A 22127-nucleotide genomic window follows, 5' to 3' on the forward strand; every position below is an offset into this window, starting at 1 on the left:
TGTTTTGCACTGGCGCCCTCTGCTGGAATGTATGTGGCAGTGCACTGCTGCAGGGGTTGCCAAGACTTGCAAAGATCCAACACCACTCTGCATCTGCACAGGATCTGCATGTCAACGTGCCATTTCAAAAAGAGCATACTTCAATTAGTGCACTATGATGTGCCATCTTTCATTCTCTTTTATGAAGAGGGGAAGCGAGCATAGAATGGTGGGGCTTTATTTTGTATACAAGAAATGATGCTGGGGTGATACAAAACACTTGAAGAGTTATTGCCTCACTGCACCATTCTACAGCACTTGAGAGAAAACCAGTGTATCCCGTGCGTGTGTGTGTGTGTGTGTGTGTGTGTGTGTGTGTTAAACACACACACACACACACACGGATAGAATAAGAGGAGACAAGAGCCGGACCTTCTATTTATTCTCCCTTTCCCTCCCACTTTCAATGTCCATCAGGGAGGAAGCGAGAAATGTGAGCTTTCTAACACGGGGGAAGAGAGGATGGAGGAGGCAGGGTGGCAGGGAAAGGAGGGAGCGAGGGAGAGAGAAGGAGGGATGGATGGAGGAAGCGGGAGAGTTAGAAAGAGGTGGACGAACACACCATACCCAGTGAAGACAGGAGGAGGAACACAAGAAGGGTGGAAACAAGAAGAAAGTAGGTAGATAGATAGATAGATAGATAGATAGATAGATAGATAGATAGATAGATAGATAGATAGAGACTTCCTTTCATCAGTGGGGAAGGAGGGATGCGTCATGAAGGTGAGATCTTACAACAATCATTTCTTGTTTTTTAATGCTGATGCTGTTGCTCGCTCAGGAGAGGATGATGTACGTGATGTCGCGGACTAAGTGCGTGCTACTTGATAAATGCCACATTCAAATAAGTTGCTAGCGGGGCCGATTGTTGCAAACAATGGCTGTAGGTGTCCTCTGGGTGGCAGTATTATGTATTTAAAGTCAGAGAAGTGGTGCAACAAAGTGTTGGGAATTTAACGTTTAAAAAAAAAAAAATGCAGGTTATAGTTCCTTTCCATAAAAACAGTAGTCATTGAATTAGTGACGAGATTGATACATGTCATTATTCGAAGGCTTTGTTTAAATTATTTTGTTTATTTTTGACCTCTCACATTGGTCACATTATTGAGGCCCTTAACAAAAAACTCACTAATTTTTGCAACCGCATCAGTGTTCCCGAACACGGGTTTGAGGGTTCCCGAACGCGAAATTTCTAAATTATCCCATGCTACCATTTTCACGTATTATCTATCATGACTAGGGATGTCCGATAATATCGGACTGCCGATATTATCGGCCGATAAATGCTTTAAAATGTAATATCGGAAATTATCGGTATCGGTTTCAAAATTATCGATATCGGTTTCAAAAAGTACAGTTTATGACTTTTTAAAACGCCGCTGTGTACACGGACGTAGGGAGAAGTACAGAGCGCCAATAATCCTTGAGGGCACTGCCTTTGCATGCTGGCCCAGTCACATAATATCTACGGCTTTTCACACACAAAAGTGCATGCAAGGCATATTTGGTCAACAGCCATACAGGTCACACTGAGGGTGCCCGTATAAACAACTTTAACACTGTTACAAATATGCGCCACACTGTGAACCCACACCAAACAAGAATGACAAACACATTTCGGGAGAACATCCGCACCGTAACACAACATAAACACAACAGAACAAATACCCAGAATCCCTTGCAGCACTAACTCTTCCGGGACGCTACAATATACACCCCCACCCCGCCCACCTCAACCTCCTCATGCTCTCTCAGGGAGCGCATGTCCCAAATTCCAAGCTGCTGTTTTGAGGCATGTTAAAAAAAAAAAGCACTTTGTGACTTCAATAATAAATATGGCAGTGCCATGTTGGCATTTTTTTCCATAACGTGAGTTGATTTATTTTGGAAAACCTGGGTTCGATCGAACCCTAGGGGTTCGGTGAGTCGGGCTCAGGGGTTCGGCGGAGGTCAAGACACACCCGACTCATCGTGTAAATAAATACTTCTCCCTATCCGCGTATTACGGATACGGCAACAGCAGAAGTCACACTGATTTGCAGGTGTGTAATTTGTTGTGAGTTTATGCACTGTGTTGGTTTTGTTCTTTGAACAAGGTGAGGTTCATGCACGGTTCATTTTGTGCACCAGTAAAAAAACATGGTAACACTTTAGTATGGGGAACATATTCACCATTAATTAGTTGCTTATTAACATGCAAATTAGTAACATATTGGCTCTTAACTAGCCATTATTAAGTACCGTATTTTTCGGACTATAAGTCGCAGTTTTTTTCATAGTTTGGCCAGGGGTGCGACTTATACTCAGGAGCGACTTATGTGTGAAATTATTAACACATTACCGTAAAGTATCAAATAATATTATTTAGCTCATTCACGTAAGAGACTAGACGTATAAGATTTCATGGGATTTAGTGATTAGGAGTGACAGATTGTTTGGTAAACGTATAGCATGTTCTATATGTTATAGTTATTTGAATGACTCTTACCATAATATGTTACGTTAACATACCAGGCACGTTCTCAGTTGGTTATTTATCCATCATATAACGTACACTTATTCAGCCTGTTGTTCACTATTCTTTATTTAATTTGAATTGCCTTTCAAATGTCTATTCTTGGTGTTGGGTTTTATCAAATAAGTTTCCCCCAAAAATGCGACTTATACTCCAGTGCGACTTATATATGTTTTTTTCCTTCTTTTTTATGCATTTTCGGCAGGTGCGACTTATACTCCGGTGCGACTTATACTCCGAAAAATACGGTACTTATTAATGCCTTATTCGGCATGGCCTTATTATAACCCTAACCCTCTAACCCTGGCTCTAACCCTCTAACCCTAACCCTAACCAAATAACTCTAAATGAAGTCTTCGTTACTTAGAATATGTTCCCCATACTAAAGTGTTACCAAAAACATATAACTTTGTCTTGAATTTGAAAAAAAACATTTTATTTTTCACTAAACAAGGGTTCGGTGAATGCGCATATGAAACTGGTGGGGTTCGGTACCTCCAACAAGGTTAAGAACCACTGGTTTAATGCATCCAGCGGGGCATCACAACAAAATTAGGCATAATAATGTGTTAATTCCACGACTGCATATATCGGTATCGGTTGATATCGGAATCGGTAATTAAGAGTTGGACAATATGGGAATATCGGATAACGGCAAAAAAACCATTTTCGGACATCTCTAATCATGACAAAATCGCACTAACCCACATCTGAAAACAAACATTGTTTTCCGTCGGCCAATTTTAAGCCAAAACAGCAGTCGTACTTTAACAAAATCCCTCTCTGGACTCTGACCAAATGAGCCGAGGTTAAAATGACACAAACTACACATATCGGCGATGATATATTGCAAATCAATTTTGTCTACGCCATAAGATGTGGGCGTGGCATGGCGCCAAACTTTGATCTGATGGTTTGCCACAAACGTTAATAACTCGGCTCCACAGATTCAGATCTTGGTCATAATTGGTAGAAATAATGATGATGACATCCTCATGTCTATTCGTAGTGGGCGCAGCCTGGTGGTGAAAACACCAATCAAACTGCCATTACTTCACTTTAGGTGATCAGAGACAGATGCTTAACCGATGGGTGATAAATTGCAAAGAAATGTTGCCTACGCCGTAGGATGTGGGCATGGCATAGCGCCAAACTTTGATTTGATGACTCGCTACAAACATTGTAATTATTATAACTTGGCTCCACAATTTCATATCTTCATCAGATTCCTTTCAAATAATGATGATGACATCCTGAAAGGATGGATGGGTTGATGCCTATTCGTACCAATTAATGGTTGGGGCGAGCCCTTGTAGCGAAAAGTGCTCCTCGCCGTCAACCATCAAACTGAAATTACCATAACTCTAAATGATCAGTTCTCCTTCCAAACAGAAGAGTTTAAAGGGGAACATTATCACCAGACCTATGTAAGCGTCAATATATACCTTGATGTTGCAGAAAAAAGACCATATATTTTTTTAACCGATTTCCGAACTCTAAATGGGTGAATTTTGGCGAATTAAACGCCTTTCTAATATTCGCTCTCGGAGCGATGACGTCACAACGTGACGTCACATCGGGAAGCAATCCGCCATTTTCTCAAACACCGAGTCAAATCAGCTCTGTTATTTTCCGTTTTTTCGACTGTTTTCCGTACCTTGGAGACATCATGCCTCGTCGGTGTGTTGTCGGAGGGTGTAACAACACGAACAGGGACGGATTCAAGTTGCACCAGTGGCCCAAAGATGCGAAAGTGGCAAGAAATTGGACGTTTGTTCCGCACACTTTACCGACGAAAGCTATGCTGCGACAGAGATGGCAAGAATGTGTGGATATCCTGCGACACTCAAAGCAGATGCATTTCCAACGATAAAGTCAAAGAAATCTGCCGCCAGACCCCCATTGAATCTGCCGGAGTGTGAGAGCAATCCAGGGACAAAGGACCTCGGTAGCACGGCAAGCAATGGCGGCAGTTTGTTCCCGCAGACGAGCGAGCTAAACCCCCTGGATGTCTTGGCTCACACCGTCCCTTATGCCACCGAAGATGATCAAGAGAAGAATATCGACCCTAGCTTCCCTGGCCTGCTGACATGAGGGTATGTCTACAGAATATATTAATTGATGAAAATTGGGCTGTCTGCACTCTCAAAGTGCATGTTGTTGCCAAATGTATTTCTTATGCTGTAAACCTAGTTCATAGTTGTTAGTTTCCTTTAATGCCAAACAAACACATACCAATCGTTGGTTAGAAGGCGATCGCCGAATTCGTCCTCGCTTTCTCCCGTGTCGCTGGCTGTCGTGTCGTTTTCGCCGGTTTCGCTTGCATACGGTTCAAACCGATATGGCTCAATAGCTTCAGTTTCTTCTTCAATTTCGTTTTCGCTACCTGCCTCCACACTACAACCATCCGTTTCAATACCTTCGTAATCTGTTGAATCGCTTAAGCCGCTGAAATCCGAGTCTGAATCCGAGCTAATGTCGCTATAGCTTGCTGTTCTTTCCGCCATGTTTGTTTGAGTTGGCTTCACTATGTGACGTCACAGGAAAATGGACGGGTGTATATAACGATGGTTAAAATCAGGCACTTTGAAGCTTTTTTTTAGGGATATTGCGTGATGGGTAAAATTTTGAAAAAAACTTCGAAAAATATAATAAGCCACTGGGAACTGATTTTTAATGGTTTTAACCATTCTGAAATTGTGATAATGTTCCCCTTTAAGGTTGGGTTCTGACCATGACTAGAAATTGCCATCGACACCAAAAGTGCCCCCTTGTGGTGGAAAATTGTGATGAATTATAACTGTCATAACTTTCATTCATTTTTTTTTTCATTTCAATTTATTTAACCAGGCAAAAAAACTAACTGAGATTAAAATCTCTTTTGCAAGAGTGACCTGGCCAAGAGGGAAGCAAAAACAGGTTTCATAAATAAATACAACAACAACAACAAAAACAGGAGCAGTCACACATTATAGTTAAAAGTACACGTTACTGACAACATTAACATTAAAAAAACATGCAATAGGTAAAAAATAAAATGTTTAAATTTTTTTTAATTTTTTTTTAAACATGTTAAAAGTGTACGCCGGCTGAGATAGGCTCCAGCGCCCCCCGTGACCCCGAAGGGAATAAGCGGTAGAAAATGGATGGATGGATGTTAAAAGCAAGTACAGTGCCCAATAGAAACATCTTCTCGATATTTTAAAATGGTGTGAAATTCCCCCAAAGTGATTAGTTAAGGCAGCCTCAGATCCTTTTGTAATTCATTCCATGACCACGGAACAGCAAATCTGAAGGCTTTTTTTACTAAGACTTGTGTTGGCTCTCGGAACCAACAAGCCAAGGATGTCCTGTGACCTTAAACTTATAGCGACTGGAGTCTCTACACATAAAAAAACATAAATAAGTGGAAACCAGACCGAGACATGATTTATATATATATATGTATAAACCATCCATCGAGAAAATCTGCGGACTGACAAAGATGGACAGTTTGCTTTTGCATACAATGTGCAATGGTGGATAAGGTTGCCACAACTAGTAATAAAACGTAAGGCACAGTGATTTACAGTATCCGCTTTTTTCAAATAAGTGTCGGGTGTATTCATAAAAAAGCAAGTCTCCATAATCCAGCATAGGCATGAAAGTGGTCAGAATCAAGCATTTCCTAACTTGTAGGAAAAAATCCTGACTTGTTTATAAAGAAAAAAAACAATTTAATTTTAAGTTTAGCCACAAGTTTGTTTACGTGTGATTTGAAAGACAAGTTCTCATCAATAATAATCCCCAAGTACTTACTGTATATGTCATGACCATTTTGAAGTTCATACTTATGGGCAGTTGATATTTTTTAAATATTCAATGTTAGCCATTTGAAAGTAACATCACCTCGACATCATTACCATGAATTGATTAACGTGGACTTCAACAAGTTGAAAAACGTATTCGGGTGTTACCATTTAGTGGTCAATTGTACGGATTATGTACTGTACCGTGCAATTACTACAGTTGTTCTTAACCTTGTTGGAGGTACCGAACCCCACCAGTTTCATATGCGCATTCACCGAACCCTTCTTTAGTGAAAAATATATATATATATTTTTTTTTTCAAATTCAAGAAAAAGTCGTATGTTTTTTTACTGGTGCACAAAATGAACCGTGAACATCACCTTGTTCAAAGAACAAAACCAACACAGTGCATGAACTCACAACAAATTACACACCTTCCACACATCACCATGAATTGATTAACATGGACAAGTTGAAAAACTTATTCGGGTGTTACCATTTAGTGGTCAATTGTATGGAATATGTACTGTACTGTGTAAACTGTACTGTGTATTCTCTTCCTTTGCAATCTGCTAGTAAAAGTTTAAATCAATCAATCAAAAAACCTGCAAATCAGATGGAAAATTAGAGGGAACATTGTTTGGGGGTATCCATAATATGCTGATAGGGAGAAGTTTTTATTTACACGATAAGTCGGATGTCTCTTTACCTCCGCCGAACCCCTGAGGCCGACTCACCGAACCCCTCGGGTTCGATCGAACCCAGGTTAAGAACCACTGATCTACTAATAAAAGTTTCAATCAATCAATCAATCAAACATCAACTTCCTTCCACATGCTTCAATCTTTCTCAACATTTAAATGGGGCATCGGGAAGAACTTGACTGCACTGCGTCAAGCGTGCCACCTGATGCCAACCCTACTCTGTGGCCTAGTGGTTAGAGTGTCCGCCCTGAGATCGGTAGGTTGTGAGTTCAAACCCCGGCCAAGTCATACCAAAGACTATAAAAATGGGACCCATTACCCCCTGCTTGGCACTCAGTATCAAGGGTTGGAATTGGGGGTTAAATCACCAAAATGATTCCCGGGCGCGGCACCGCTGCTGCCCACTGCTCCCCTCACCACCCAGGAGGTGAACAAGGGGATGGGTCAAATGCAGAGGACAAATTTCACCACACCTAGTGTGTGTGTGACAATCATTGGTACTTTAATGATAGACCGATCATTGCGGCTTGCAGCTTTAATTCTAAACGTGATTGTTGTTACAAAGAGATTTTCGGATACCAGCTGTCTCTTGGCTAATTCTTATGCTTTAAATTGCGAGCAAAAATTTGGGCTGCTGCTAATTGGTGTAGCGAATGCCACGGTGAACCCCGTAAGAGCAGTATTATTACATTACTGTTGTGAACTCGCATGGTTGCAGTAGTTGTGACTCCGAGATGCAGAAACCGAGAGATCGATGTGCAGGTAAGAGCCTTTTAATATACTCAAACCCAAAAGGTGCAGCAGGGAAGTGCACAAAATTATAGCAGCCACCAGCGCTGAGTCAGTAACATTTCAACAGCTGTCCTTAAAATAATCATTCCTCGAGCATTGAGGAACAGACGAGGCAGGCATAAACAGCCGCCTGATGTGAAACTGCAACCAGGTGTGCCTGGCTGCCAATCAAGGACAGGTGAGGGGAACGAGCACTCGGGGAGACATGCAGGAAATGCAACGAAAATAAGAGCGCTGACAGGGAATAAACACCAAACAAGGAAACACAAACTGAAGTGAAGTGACAGATCCTCACAATTACTTCATTAAAGTACTATAGTTGTTATCATTTTTAAAGTTGAATATAAGAAGAAAGAGCTACAACACTACTAATTAGGGATGTCCGATAATAAATAAATGTAATATCGGAAATTATCGGTATCGGTTTCAAAATTATCGGTATCGGTTTCAAAAAGTAAAATTGATGACTTTTTAAAACGCCGCTGTGTACACGGACGTAGGGAGAAGTACAAAGCGCCAATAAACCTTAAAGGCACTTCCTTTGCGTGCCGGCCTAATCACATAATATCTACGGCTTTTCACACACACAAGTGAATGCAAGCATAATTGGTCAACAGCCATACAGGTCACATTGAGGGTGGCCGTATAAACAACTTTAACACTGTTACAAATATGCGCCACACTGTGAACCCACACCAATGACAAAAACATTTCAGGAGAACATCCGCACCGTAACACAACATAAACATGACAGAACAAATACCCAGAAACCCTTGCAGCACTAATTCTTCCGGGACGCTACAATATACAACCCCCCCAGCCTCCCCAACCTCAACTTCCTCATGCATGTCCCAAATTCCAAGCTGCTGTTTTGAGGCATGTTAAAAAAAAGAATGCACTTTGTGACTTCAATAATAAATATGGCAGTGCCATGTTGGCATTTTTTCCATAACTTGAGTTGATTTATTTTGGAAAACCTTGTTACATTGTTTAATGCATCCAGCGGGGCATCACAACAAAATTAGGCATAATAATGTGTTAATTCCACGACTGTATATATCGGTATCTGTTGATATCGGAATCGGTAATTAAGAGTAGGACAATATCGTAATATCGGCAAAAAAGGCATTATCAGACATCTCTACTACTAATCATGGCAGATTTCATGGGAGCCAACAACGACTACTTTGGTACAAATGATGATATTTTTTAACCTGGATATAAGGAGAATGAACAACAAGTTTTAGAAGCTGAGTGCTAAACAGATCCAGCTTTAGTGAAACATTAAGCACCATCAGAAACAGACTCAGCTTTATTGGCCAAGTATGTAAGGAATGTGACTTGGTAGGCTGTGCTCTCTTTGTACAATTTAAACAATAAATATAATGAATAACTAACAATATAAACAACTACTTAATTAACTTATCTGTGCAAGGCTAATAAGATAATAGTGCAGTGGTGAATAGAGCAAAGCAAAAAGACGATGACGTGAGCATGAGTTAGTACATTAACAGTGACAGATTAGTTATTTCACAGCGTTCATCAGATTGATAACCTTGGGGAAGAAACGGTTCTTATGATGGGTTGTTTTGGCGTACTGTGATTTGTAACCCTGCCGGACGGGATGAGTTTTAACAGTTTGTGACCAGGGTGTGAGGGGTCTGCAGTGTTGCTACCTGCCTACTCATGCAGCAGTATTGCTAAGTGCTAAACAAAAAATACAAACTACGAATATTGGAAGACATGTTTTTTTTTTATCTCTTACTGTACAATGTCTGCTGTCACTGACTGATGAGATGTTTATATCTTTCCATTTAGAGGAAGAATTCATCACAATCCTAACGCAGGAAAAATGTGTCTTTCTCGCCATCTCTTTAAGCTAAATGTCATAGTTGACCAAGTTCTCTTCTACTATGCAAGTACAAACCCTGTTTCCATATGAGTTGGGAAATTGTGTTAGATGTAAATATAAACGGAATACAATGATTTGCAAATCCTTTTCAATCCATATACAATTGAATGCACTACAAAGACAACATATTTGACGTTCAAACTCATAAACTTTTTTTTTTTTTGCAAATAGTAATTAACTTAGAATGTCATGGCTGCAATACATGCCAAAGTAGTTGGGAAAGGGCATGTTCACCACTGTGTTACATGGCCTTTCCTTTTAACAACACTCAGTAAACATTTGGGAACTGAGGAGACACATTTTTTAAGCTTCTCAGGTGGAATTCTTTCCCATTCTTGCTTGATGTACAGCTTAAGTTGTTCAACAGTCCGGGGGTCTCCATTGTGGTATTTTAGGCTTCATAATGCGCCACACATTTTCAATGGGAGACAGGTCTGGACTACAGGCAGGCCAGTCTAGTACCAGCACTCTTTTACTATGAAGCCACGTTGATGAAACACGTGGCTTGGCATTGTCTTGCTGAAATAAGCAGGGGCGTCCATGGTAACGTTGCTTGGATGCAACATATGTTGCTCCAAAACCTGTATGTACCTTTCAGCATTAATGGCGCCTTCACAGATGTGTAAGTTACCCATGTCTTGGGCACCAGTACACCCCCATACCATCACAGATGCTGGCTTTTCAACTTTGCGCCTATAACAATCCGGATGGTTCTTTTCCTCTTTGGTCCGGAGGACACGACGTCCACAGTTTCCAAAAACAATTTGAAATGTGGACTCGTCAGACCACAGAACACTTTTCCACTTTGTATCAGTCCATCTTAGATGAGCTCAGGCCCAGCGAAGCCGACGGCGTTTCTGGGTGTTGTTGATAAACGGTTTTCGCCTTGCATAGGAGAGTTTTAAGTTGCACTTACAGATGTAGCGACCAACTGTAGTTACTGACAGTGGGTTTCTGAAGTGTTCCTGAGCCCATGTGGTGATATCCTTTACACACTGATGTCGCTTGTTGATGCAGTACAGCCTGAGGGATCGAAGGTCACAGGCTTAGCTGCTTACGTGCAGTGATTTCTCCAGATTCTCTGAACACTTTGATGATATTACGGACCGTAGCTGGTGAAATCCCTAAATTCCTTGCAATAGCTGGTTGAGAAAGGTTTTTCTTAAACTGTTCAACAATTTGCTCACGGATTTGTTGACAAAGTGGTGACCTTCGCCCCATCCTTGTTTGTGAAAGACTGAGCATTTTTTGGGAAGCTGTTTTTATACCCAATCATGGCACACACCTGTTCCCAATTAGCCTGCACACCTGTGGGATGTTCCAAATAAGGGTTTGATGAGCATTCCTCAACTTTATCAGTATTTATTGACACCTTTCCCAACTTCTTTGTCACATGTTGCTGGCATCAAATTCTAAAGTTAATGATTATTTGCAGAAAAAAAAAAAAGTTTATCAGTTTGAACATCAAATATGTTGTCTTTGTAGCATATTCAACTGAATATGGGTTGAACATGATTTGCAAATCATTGTATTCCGTTTATATTTACATCTAACACAATTTCCCAACTCATATGGAAACGGGGTTTGTATGCCAGGCCACGATCTTACAACAAGTCCAATTTTAAATGCATTTTATTTGCTTGTTTATTATAACTGGGGAAGTATGCAAGTCATGTGACCAATAGTGCTGACCACTCATCAAGAAGCTTCAAATGCAGATACTACATCAGGAGGTCGCCTACAGCCGCAACTGTTAATGCCAATGTCTTTTGATCCAGTGCCGATTAGAGACCCAGCTGGTTATTTGTTTTTTGTAGGCATTGATTGGCATGGATTGGAGTACTTAGGGTAATCAAAACAAAGCCTCTAATTAGCATATGACGCAAAAACAGCGCTGCAGTCCGCCATTGTTGTTTTGGTTGTGACTCACTTTTGCGTTTTCTTACAACAGTGTTTTGAAACACATGCACTTTGATAGATGAATGTATTTTGGCTCCGAAACACCACTTTTGTGTAAAGAGTGTCTAAATGGATATTCAATGGCGACTCGCCATTGTGCACGTTCTCTTTTAGTATTTTGGACTGTTTTCCTGTCGCTGCTGTTGTTTAACATCACACCCTGCTAAGCTCATTCATTTTTAAACTATTCACTTCATCCTATTACTTTTAAACCAAGATGGGATTACCTTCACCCATGACGAGACATTTCTCGCCACTCTTTCTCGTCCCTTTCCTCCATCTGTCCCTGTGTGTCCTTGTCATTTCAACTTGGCTGAACACATCGTTCCTTGAGTCAAACAGGTCTTGTGGGCTTCCGAGTGCACGGTGCGAGTGTGACCCATTCCACTCACAGTGTCTGTCTGCGGGGACAAGGAGAGGAGAGGCGGGGTGGTCGTCATAGCAATAGTGATGAGAAGGAAGGAAAATATGCTTTGTAATTCTGCTCACACACACTACTGATATCACTTGGTATAGTGGACAAACAATGCTACATCATCACATCCGCGCACACATATGCAAGAGTTGGCACACTATAAAGCGAGTCGGAGCTGAAACACCTGAAACAGTGTCCATGGCAACCAGACGACTGGCTCCACGATGTAAAAAAATCAATGCATTGCAGCCAAAGCCCACTGATACAGGAGACATGTTTACATTGAGATGCTCATTTGGGACAAAGGGAGAAATTAGTCGGGAGCGTCCATCTGCTTTTCATTCCTCGTACACATGCACATTTTAACACTTGAATGGACTAAGAGACAAACAAAAATCATATGAATTGTATAGCAGGACTCGTCAACTTGCGGCCCGCAGGCCACATCTGGCCCGTCAAAGCTTTTCATTTGGCCCACCGAACATCACCCAAATAGGCTTGATAAAACTATTCAAACTCAGGTTGCTAATGGATGCAGGACACCCGCCACCCCACAGGGGGCAACAGCAAGGCATATGTGTCAAAATGAAGCAGCAGTGGGGTGAGTAGAAGAAGACTCATTCAAACCAAAAATGGCACTATCAACCATACTTGCCAACCCTCCCGGATTTTCCGGGAGACTCCCGAAATTCAGCGCCTCTCCCGAAAACCTCCCGGGACAAATTTTCTCCCAAAAATCTCCCGAAATGAGTGACGTGTCGACAGTCTGTTTTCACGTCCGCTTTCCCACAATATAAACAGCATTCCTGCCCAATCACGTTATAACTGTAGAATGATCGAGGGCGAGTTCTTGGTTTCGTATGTGGGTTTATTGTTAGGCAGTTTCATTACCATCCTCCCAGCGCGGTAACAACACACAACAACAGCAGTCACGTTTTCGTCTACCGTAAAGCAGTTCGTCTGCCGTAAACAGCAATGTTGTGACACTCTTAAACAGGACAATACTGCCATCTACTGTACATACATATGTGACAATAACATATACGGCTTTTAGAGAGTGCAGTGCACAACTGCGCACACAATAAGGAGACGAAGCAGAATGCATCATCAGAGTGGGTGTTCAGCATGGTTAGAAAAATAGTGACAGAGAATAGAACAAGGATGGACAATTCAACCCTTAACTCAACAATGAGTAGAGAGAGTGTTATGTGTGTGTATATGTGTAAATAAATGAACACTGAAATTCAAGTATTTCTCTTATATATATATATATATATATATATATATATATATATGTATATATATTAAAATAAATATATATATATACATCCATCCCATCCATTTTCTACCGCTTATTCCCTTTGGGGTCGCTGGAGCCTATCTCAGCTACAATTGGGCGGAAGGCGGGGTACACCCTGGACAAGTCGCCACCTCATCGCAGGGCCAACACAGATAGACAGACAACATTCACACTCACATCCACACACTAGGGCCAATTTAGTGTTGCCAATCAACTTATCCCCAGGTGCATGTCTTTGGAGGTGGGAGGAAGCCGGAGTACCCGGAGGGAACCCACGCAGTCACGGGGAGAACATGCAAACTCCACACAGAAAGATCCCGAGCCCGGGATTGAACCCAAGACTACTCAGGACCTTCGTATTGTGAGGCAGATGCACTAACCCCTCTTCCACCGTGAAGCCCTATATATATACATATATACAGGTAAAAGCCAGTAAATTAGAATATTTTGAAAAACTTGATTTATTTCAGTAATTGCATTCAAAAGGTGTAACTTGTACATTATATTTATTCATTGCACACAGACTGATGCATTCAAATGTTTATTTCATTTAATTTTGATGATTTGAAGTGGCAACAAATGAAAATCCAAAATTCCGTGTGTCACAAAATTAGAATATTACTTAAGGCTAATACAAAAAAGGGATTTTTAGAAATGTTGGCCAACCGAAAAGTATGAAAATGAAAAATATGAGCATGTACAATACTCAATACTTGGTTGGAGCTCCTTTTGCCTCAATTACTGCATTAATGCGGCGTGGCATGGAGTCGATGAGTTTCTGGCACTGCTCAGGTGTTATGAGAGCCCAGGTTGCTCTGATAGTGGCCTTCAACTCTTCTGCGTTTTTGGGTCTGGCATTCTGCATCTTCCTTTTCACAATACCCCACAGATTTTCTATGGGGCTAAGGTCAGGGGAGTTGGCGGGCCAATTTAGAACAGAAATACCATGGTCCGTAAACCAGGCACGGGTAGATTTTGCGCTGTGTGCAGGCGCCAAGTCCTGTTGGAACTTGAAATGTCCATCTCCATAGAGCAGGTCAGCAGCAGGAAGCATGAAGTGCTCTAAAACTTGCTGGTAGATGGCTGCGTTGACCCTGGATCTCAGGAAACAGAGTGGACCGACACCAGCAGATGACATGGCACCCCAAACCATCACTGATGGTTTGAGTTGGTTTGGTTTGCATTTCATTTGGAAATCGAGGTCCCAGAGTCTGGAGGAAGACAGGAGAGGCACAGGATCCACGTTGCCTGAAGTCTAGTGTAAAGTTTCCACCATCAGTGATGGTTTGGGGTGCCATGTCATCTGCTGGTGTCGGTCCACTCTGTTTCCTGAGATCCAGGGTCAACGCAGCCGTCTACCAGCAAGTTTTAGAGCACTTCATGCTTCCTGCTGCTGACCTGCTCTATGGAGATGGAGATTTCAAGTTCCAACAGGACTTGGCGCCTGCACACAGCGCAAAATCTACCCGTGCCTGGTTTACGGACCATGGTATTTCTGTTCTAAATTGGCCCGCCAACTCCCCTGACCTTAGCCCCATAGAAAATCTGTGGGGTATTGTGAAAAGGAAGACGCAGAATGCCAGACCCAAAAACGCAGAAGAGTTGAAGGCCACTATCAGAGCAACCTGGGCTCTCATAACACCTGAGCAGTGCCAGAAACTCATCGACTCCATGCCACGCCGCATTAACGCAGTAATTGAGGCAAAAGGAGCTCCAACCAAGTATTGAGTATTGGACATGCTCATATTTTTCATTTTCATACTTTTCAGTTGGCCAACATTTCTAAAAATCCCTTTTTTGTATTAGCCTTAAGTAATATTCTAATTTTGTGACACACGGAATTTTGGATTTTCATTTGTTGCCACTTCAAATCATCAAAATTAAATGAAATAAACATTTGAATGCATCAGTCTGTGTGCAATGAATAAATATAATGTACAAGTTACACCTTTTGAATGCAATTACTGAAATAAATCAAGTTTTTCAAAATATTCTAATTTACTGGCTTTTACCTGTATATATATATATATATATATATATATATATACGTTTTCGCTACCTGCCTCCACACTACAACCATCCGTTTCAATACATTCGTAATCTGTTGAATCGCTTAAGCCACTGAAATCCGAGTCTGAATCCGAGCTAATGTCGCTATACCTTGCTGTTCTATGCGCCATGTTTGTTTGTGTTGGCTTCACTATGTGACGTCACAGGAAAATGGACAGGTGTTTATAACGATGGTTAAAATCAGGCACTTTGAAGCTTTGTTTAGGGATATTGCGTGATGGGTAAAATTTTGAAAAAAACTTCGAAAAATATAATAAGCCACTGGGAACTGATTTTTAATGGTTTTAACCCTTCTGAAATTGTGATAATGTTCCCCTTTAAGGCCAAAATTGTTCTTCAATTGCAATAAGAAACATATGTTTAATGTACTATAAGATTTTTTGTTAAAATAAAGCATTTTTTGTGGTGCCCTTTATTTAGAAAAGTATCAAAAAGTATCAAAATACATTTTGGTACCGGTACCAAAATATTGGTATCGGGACAACAAATAATTTATTAAGGGATCACAATCATTTATGGCATGCCCACGAGGCTAACTAGTTGTCATCTATCATTGTTAATTTGCATGTAAATATTCTCATTTATCAGATTCAATGTATTCTCAGGGTATTGAATGGATGACATCTGGACGGTTCAGGATGTCTTTGAAGACGTTTCGCCTCTCCTACCGAGCAGCCGTCATCAGTTCATGCTCAAACCGATGAGGATGAGAAGCGAAACATCTTCAAAGACAACCTTAACCGTCAAGTTGTCATCAACCCTATGCCCTGAGAGTTCATATCCTCACTCCCTGTGAGTGTAGTTTTCCACTTATTTTCCACTACTCACGTTTTTTTCTTCACATCTTCACTGAAGAACTCATCAATAAAACATGTGTTGTCACCTTGAGGAGAATGTCTGGGAAGAAAAAAACCAACAAAGCATTAACAATTAAACATGGCGGTCACTAAGTCCAGTGATTTTGCAACATGTGCTTCCTCGGTGGCTTGAAATTACCGGCTGGCAAAGGTCACCAGACTTAGAGCACATTTGCGTAGCCTTCCCGCTTCCTTAGCAAAGGCCCGCAGCGGCTTGTCAGGAGATCAAACCCGAGCGCCTCTGTGCTGGCATAACACTTTTGGCTCGAGCAGGATGCTCCTACAGTAAATGAGTGTGTGCAGTGAGTGTATGTGTGCCTTGTCAAAATATCCCCACACTTGTTTCATTTCTTTGTGCTACAAAAATATTTTGGTATAACAACTATAGTTTTTAAGTTATTAAAGTTGTATGTCATTAATGTATAATTAACATGTTATCAACATATTATTAATCATAACTATGTCGAAATCTTCTCAAACGTGTCCCAATCGTTTGTGCTCATTTGTGCTGCAAAGTTAACGTTAGGTTAAGGTAAGTTAACGTTTTATGGTTTTACGTTTTTAAGGTCTTATTAATCATAACCAATGTTCCCTCTAATTTTTCGTGTGTGTGAGCAAACGCAAAAACTCCCTGAGCATTCAGTGGAGCCCATGTGAGCAACATCAGACGTGCACACTGTGGCTACACCAGCAGCACACCTGTCCCAAACCTGACTAAATAACAAGTTAAATCTCCATCCATCCATCCATTTTCTACCGCTTGTCCCTTTCGGGGTTGCGGGGGGCGCTGGAGCCTATCTCATTCGGGCGGAAGGCGGGGTACACCCTGGACAAGTCCCCACCTCATCGCAGGGCCAACACAGATAGACAGACAACATTCTCTTATTATCATAATCAAATGACAGCAGTCATTTCCATGAGGTTATTTTCTAATATAAGTGTTTAGGCCCACTTACAATGACAATAACAAAAAATATTGTTTTTCATGAACTGTGTATTTGTATTGTTTGTCTGGGTGGAGGTCCTACTTTGGAAATAATTTGTACCCCTTTCAGACATTGCATTTAGTTCCCATTAAAACATTCACATGTTGCACAATGAGATGTAAGCAGGGGATCATGTGTACATTCCTGCAACTTCATGTTTGTAGAAAATATATTTTTATTAGTATTTATTTAATATACTAACAGCATTTCATTATTAATATTTATAAATTAAGATTCCTAATAAATGACAATAGAATAAGCACACATTTGATTGGTAAATCATAGTGTAACGACCTGGTATTACGCTTTATGTGTAGTGTTGGAGTTGTCCGACTTTTTGTGCTGGCTAAGTGCCATATGTGCATGAGTTGGCGCAACTGAGAAAGAGCGAGCGGGTGCTGTTGATATAACAAAGTTGCTTTTGGTCTGGTTTGTACTGCAGAAAATGACCACTTTTGCTAGATATCATTTTTTTTACTAATGTTTTGGTGATGTGTTTATGGCCGACAATAAAGAGTTTTGCTCAGTAAAGTGATCGATGGAATTCATATCCTCAAAGCGTCTCGACAGACGTCACAAAATTTGAACAATGATGACGAAAACTGTTTTCTCAGTCGTGTCCGTGTGTCGAAAATTGTTATGCGCTTATTTTTTTATTTGATTTTGTGCGTGGCATAGATTTGCCGTGCGCAGAGGACGCTTGAGCAGTGCGCAATTGCACAGACGCGCACCTTAGAGGGAACGTTGATCATAACTATGTCAAAATCTTTCTAAACTAACTATTATAAATTTTAAGTAATTATTGTTTTATGGTTTTATATTACTAACATTTAACTAACGTGTTATTAGTCATAACTATGTCAAAATCTTCCCAAACGTGTCCCAATCGTTGGTGCTGCAAAAAATGTTGGTCTAACTATTATATTTTTTAAGTTATTAATGTTTTACGGTTTTATGTTATCAATGTGTAATTAACATGTTATTAATCATAACTATGTCGAAATCATCTCAAACGTGTCCCAATCATTTGTGCTAATTTGTGCTGCAAAAATGTTTGGTCTCACTATTATACTTTTGAAGTTTTTAACCTTTTATGGTTTGTTAATAAAGTATAATTAGTGCTGCACAGTTAACGTTTAGTTAAGTTAAGTTAAGTTAACGTTTTATGTCTTTTTGTTACTAATATCTTATTAATCATAACTATGTCGAAATATTTCCAAACATTTCCCGATCGTTTGTGCTGCAAACATTTTTAGTCTAACTATTATAGTTTTTAAGTAATTATTGTTTTATGGTTTTATACTATTAACATTTAATCAACCTGTATTAATCATAACTATGTCAACATCTTCCCAAATGTGTCCAAATCATTTGTGCTAATTTGTGCTGCAAAAATGTTTGGTCTAAATATTATACTTTTAGAGTTGTTAACATTTTATGGTTTGTTAGTAAAGTGTAATTAACTTGTTATCATAACTATGTCAAAATCTTCCCAAACGTGTCCCAATTGTTTGTGCTTTGTTTGTACTGCAAACATTTTTGGTCTAACTATTACACCTTTTAAGTTATCAACATTTTATGGTTTTATGTTATTAACGTGTTATTAATCATAACTATGTCAAAATCTTCCCAAATGTTCCCCAATTATTTGTGCTACATTTGTGCTGCAAAAATGTTTGGTTTATCTATTATGGTTTTTAATCATAGCTATTTCAAAATCTTCCCAAACGTGTACCAATCGTTTGTGCTAATTTTTGCTACAAAAATGTTAGTTTTATTATACTTTTTGAGTTATTAACATTTTATGGCTTTATGTAATCAACGTGTTATTGATCATGACTATGTCAAAATTTTCCCAAATGTGTCCCAATCATTTGTGCTGCAAAAAATGTTATTATTATTATTATTATTATAGTCATTAAGTAATTAATGTTTTATGACTTTATATTATTAACGTTTAATTAACGTGTTATTCATAGCTATGTCAAAATCTTCCCAAATGAGTCCCAATCGTTTGTGGTAATTTGTGCTGCAAAAATGTTTGGGCTTTCTATTATACTTTTTAAGTTATTAACACTTTATGGTTTATGTTATTAACGTGTTATTAACTTGTTATTAATCATAACTTCCCAAACATGTCCCACTCGTTTGTTACGTTTGTACTGCAAAATTGTTTGGTCTGACTATTACACTTTTTAAGTTATCAACATTTTATGGTTTTGTGTTATTAAGGTGTTATTAATCATAACTATGTCAAACTCTTCCCAAACATGTCCCAATCGGTTGTGCTACGTTTGTACTGCAAACTTTTTTGGTCTAACTATTATAATTTTTAAGTTAATAACATGTTCCAATCATTTGTGCTGACTTGTGCTGCAAAAATGTTTGGTCTAGCTATTTTAATTTTTATGGGTTTATGTTAGTAATGTGTTATTAATCATACAGTAACTATGTCAAAATCTTCCCAAATGCGTCCAAATTATTTGTGCTACGTTTTTGCTGTAAAAATGTTTGGTCTAACTATTATAGTTTTTAAGTAACTAACGCATTATGGTTCTATGTTATTAATGTGTTATTAATCATAACTAGACCCCCAACTTTGTCAAAATCTTCCCAAACGTGTCCCAATCGTTTGTGCTGCTAAAATGTTTGATCCATTATACTTTTGAAGTTATAAACATTTTATTGTTTTATGTTATTAACGAGTAATTAACGCCTTATTAATCATAATTATGTCAAAATCTTCCCAAACATGTTCTAATCGTTTGTGCTAATTTGTGCTGCAAAAATGTTTGATTTAACTAATATACTTTTTGAGTTATTAACATTTTATTGTTTTATGTTATTAACGTGTTATTAATCATAACTATGTCAAAATCCTCCCTATCATGTCCTAATTATTTGTGCTATGTTTGCGTTGTCTAACTATTATACTTTTTAAGTTATTAACGTTTCAATATTCATACCCCCATCCCACCACCCTCACCTTGTCAAAACCTCCCCAAACCAGTCGCAATTGTTTGTGCTGCACAATTTTTTGGTTTGTTATACTTTTTAAGTTATTAACATATTATGGTTCTATGTTATTAATGTGTTATTAATCATAAAAAGACCCCCCCAACTATGTCAAAATCTCCCCTAACGTGTCCCAATCCTTTGTGCTACGTTTGTGCTGCAAACATTTTCCTTTGCACCTTTACAGTTTTTAAGTTATTAACGTTTTATGGGTTATTTTATGTTGTTAACATGTACTTGACTTGTTATTAACAATGAGTAGACCCTAACTATGTCAAAAGCTCCCCAAACGTGTCCCATTTGTTTTTTTCTACGTTTGTGCTGCAAAAATATTTGGTCTAACTAGTGTTGTAACTATACCAATATTTTGGTACTGGTACTAAAATTATTTCGATACTTTTCAGTACTTTTCTAAATAAAGGGGACCACAAAAAAATTGCATTATTGGCTTTATTTTAACAAAAATCTTAGGGTGCATTAAACCTATGTTTCTTATTGCAGTTAAGTCCTTAAATAAAATAGTGAACATACTAGACAACTTGTCTTTTAGTAGTAAGTAAACAAACAAAGGCTCCTAATTATTCTGCTGACATATGCAATAACATTATGTGTCATTTATCATTTTATTATTTTGTCAACGTTATTAAGGATAAGTGGTAGAAAATGTATTATTCATCTACTTGTTCATTTACTGTTAATATCTGCTTACTTTCTCTTTTAACATGTGCTATCTACACTTCTGTTAAAATGTAATAATCACTTATTCTTCTGTTGTTTGATACTTTACATTAGTTTTGGATGATACCACAAATTTGGGTATCAATCCGATACCAAGTAGTTACAGGATCATACATTGGTCATATGCAAAGTCCTCATGTTTCCAGGGACATATTTCCTGAGTTTATAAACATAATATACATTTTAAAAAAACGAAAGAAGATGTTGTGATGCCAAAAAATATCGACGTAATCATAGTAGTATCGACTAGATACGTGCCTGTACTTGGTATCATTACAGTGAATGTTAGGTGTCGATCCACCAATGGCGTTTGTTTACATTTTGATGCCGGTGAGCTACGGTGTGTAGTGAAGCATGTTTAGCTATTCCTCGTCCTGCAGGGATGATACTTGTAAGAAACTTACTTTATTTGTTGCCATGGAGGCGAGGATTAGTGATTTAGAAGTAGCTAAAACACTGCCGTCGGCGGATGGACATTACCCGCTAGCTAGCTAGCTAGCCATGTCTTAAAGCACCTCTTCCGGTGGGCGTTTCAGTGTTACCTTTATCGTTAGATTTTAAGCCAAAATGCGTCCGTTCTCCCTTTTCTGTCTACACAGTCTGCTTGTAAGTACTCCGTGTTTGTGCGCTGCCGAACATGCTCCTCTGTTCGTAAACCAGCAATGTCATGACGTGACTTCGACGCGGGCGTGTGGGGTGCGGGACCGGTACGGTTCAGAGACGGTATCGTACCGAATATGATTCATTAGTATCGCGGTACTACACTAATACCATTATACCGAAAAAAACAGTGGTTCTCAACCTTTTTTCAGTGATGTACCCCCTGTGAAAATTGTTTTAATTCAAGTACCCCCTAATCAGAGCAAAGCATTTTTGGTTGAAAAAAAGAGATAAAGAAGTAAAATACAGCACTATGTCATCAGTTTCTGATTTATTAAATTGTATAACAGTGCAAAATATTGCTCATTTGTAGTGGTCTTTCTTGAACTATTTGGAAAAAAATATTTTTATTTATATTTATAAAGGATTTTTGAAT

The 22127-nt window shown here is 39.2% G+C and overlaps 1 protein-coding gene across 1 annotated transcript in view; it reads left to right on the forward strand.

Annotated features, from left to right (window-relative positions):
* The first annotated feature begins 609 nt into the window (after positions 1 to 609).
* The window catches only part of LOC133609672 (inactive phospholipase D5-like), a 79435-nt gene continuing 57917 nt past the window's right edge, over positions 610 to 22127 (forward strand). The window contains exon 1 of the mRNA XM_072911815.1: positions 610 to 762. Within this exon, the coding sequence (XP_072767916.1) occupies positions 757 to 762 (6 nt within the window). The 5' untranslated portion in view covers positions 610 to 756. The remainder of the gene's footprint in view (positions 763 to 22127) is intronic.

The sequence above is a fragment of the Nerophis lumbriciformis genome, linkage group LG02, assembly GCF_033978685.3.
Source record: "Nerophis lumbriciformis linkage group LG02, RoL_Nlum_v2.1, whole genome shotgun sequence".
NCBI classification, from domain to species: Eukaryota; Metazoa; Chordata; class Actinopteri; order Syngnathiformes; family Syngnathidae; genus Nerophis; species Nerophis lumbriciformis.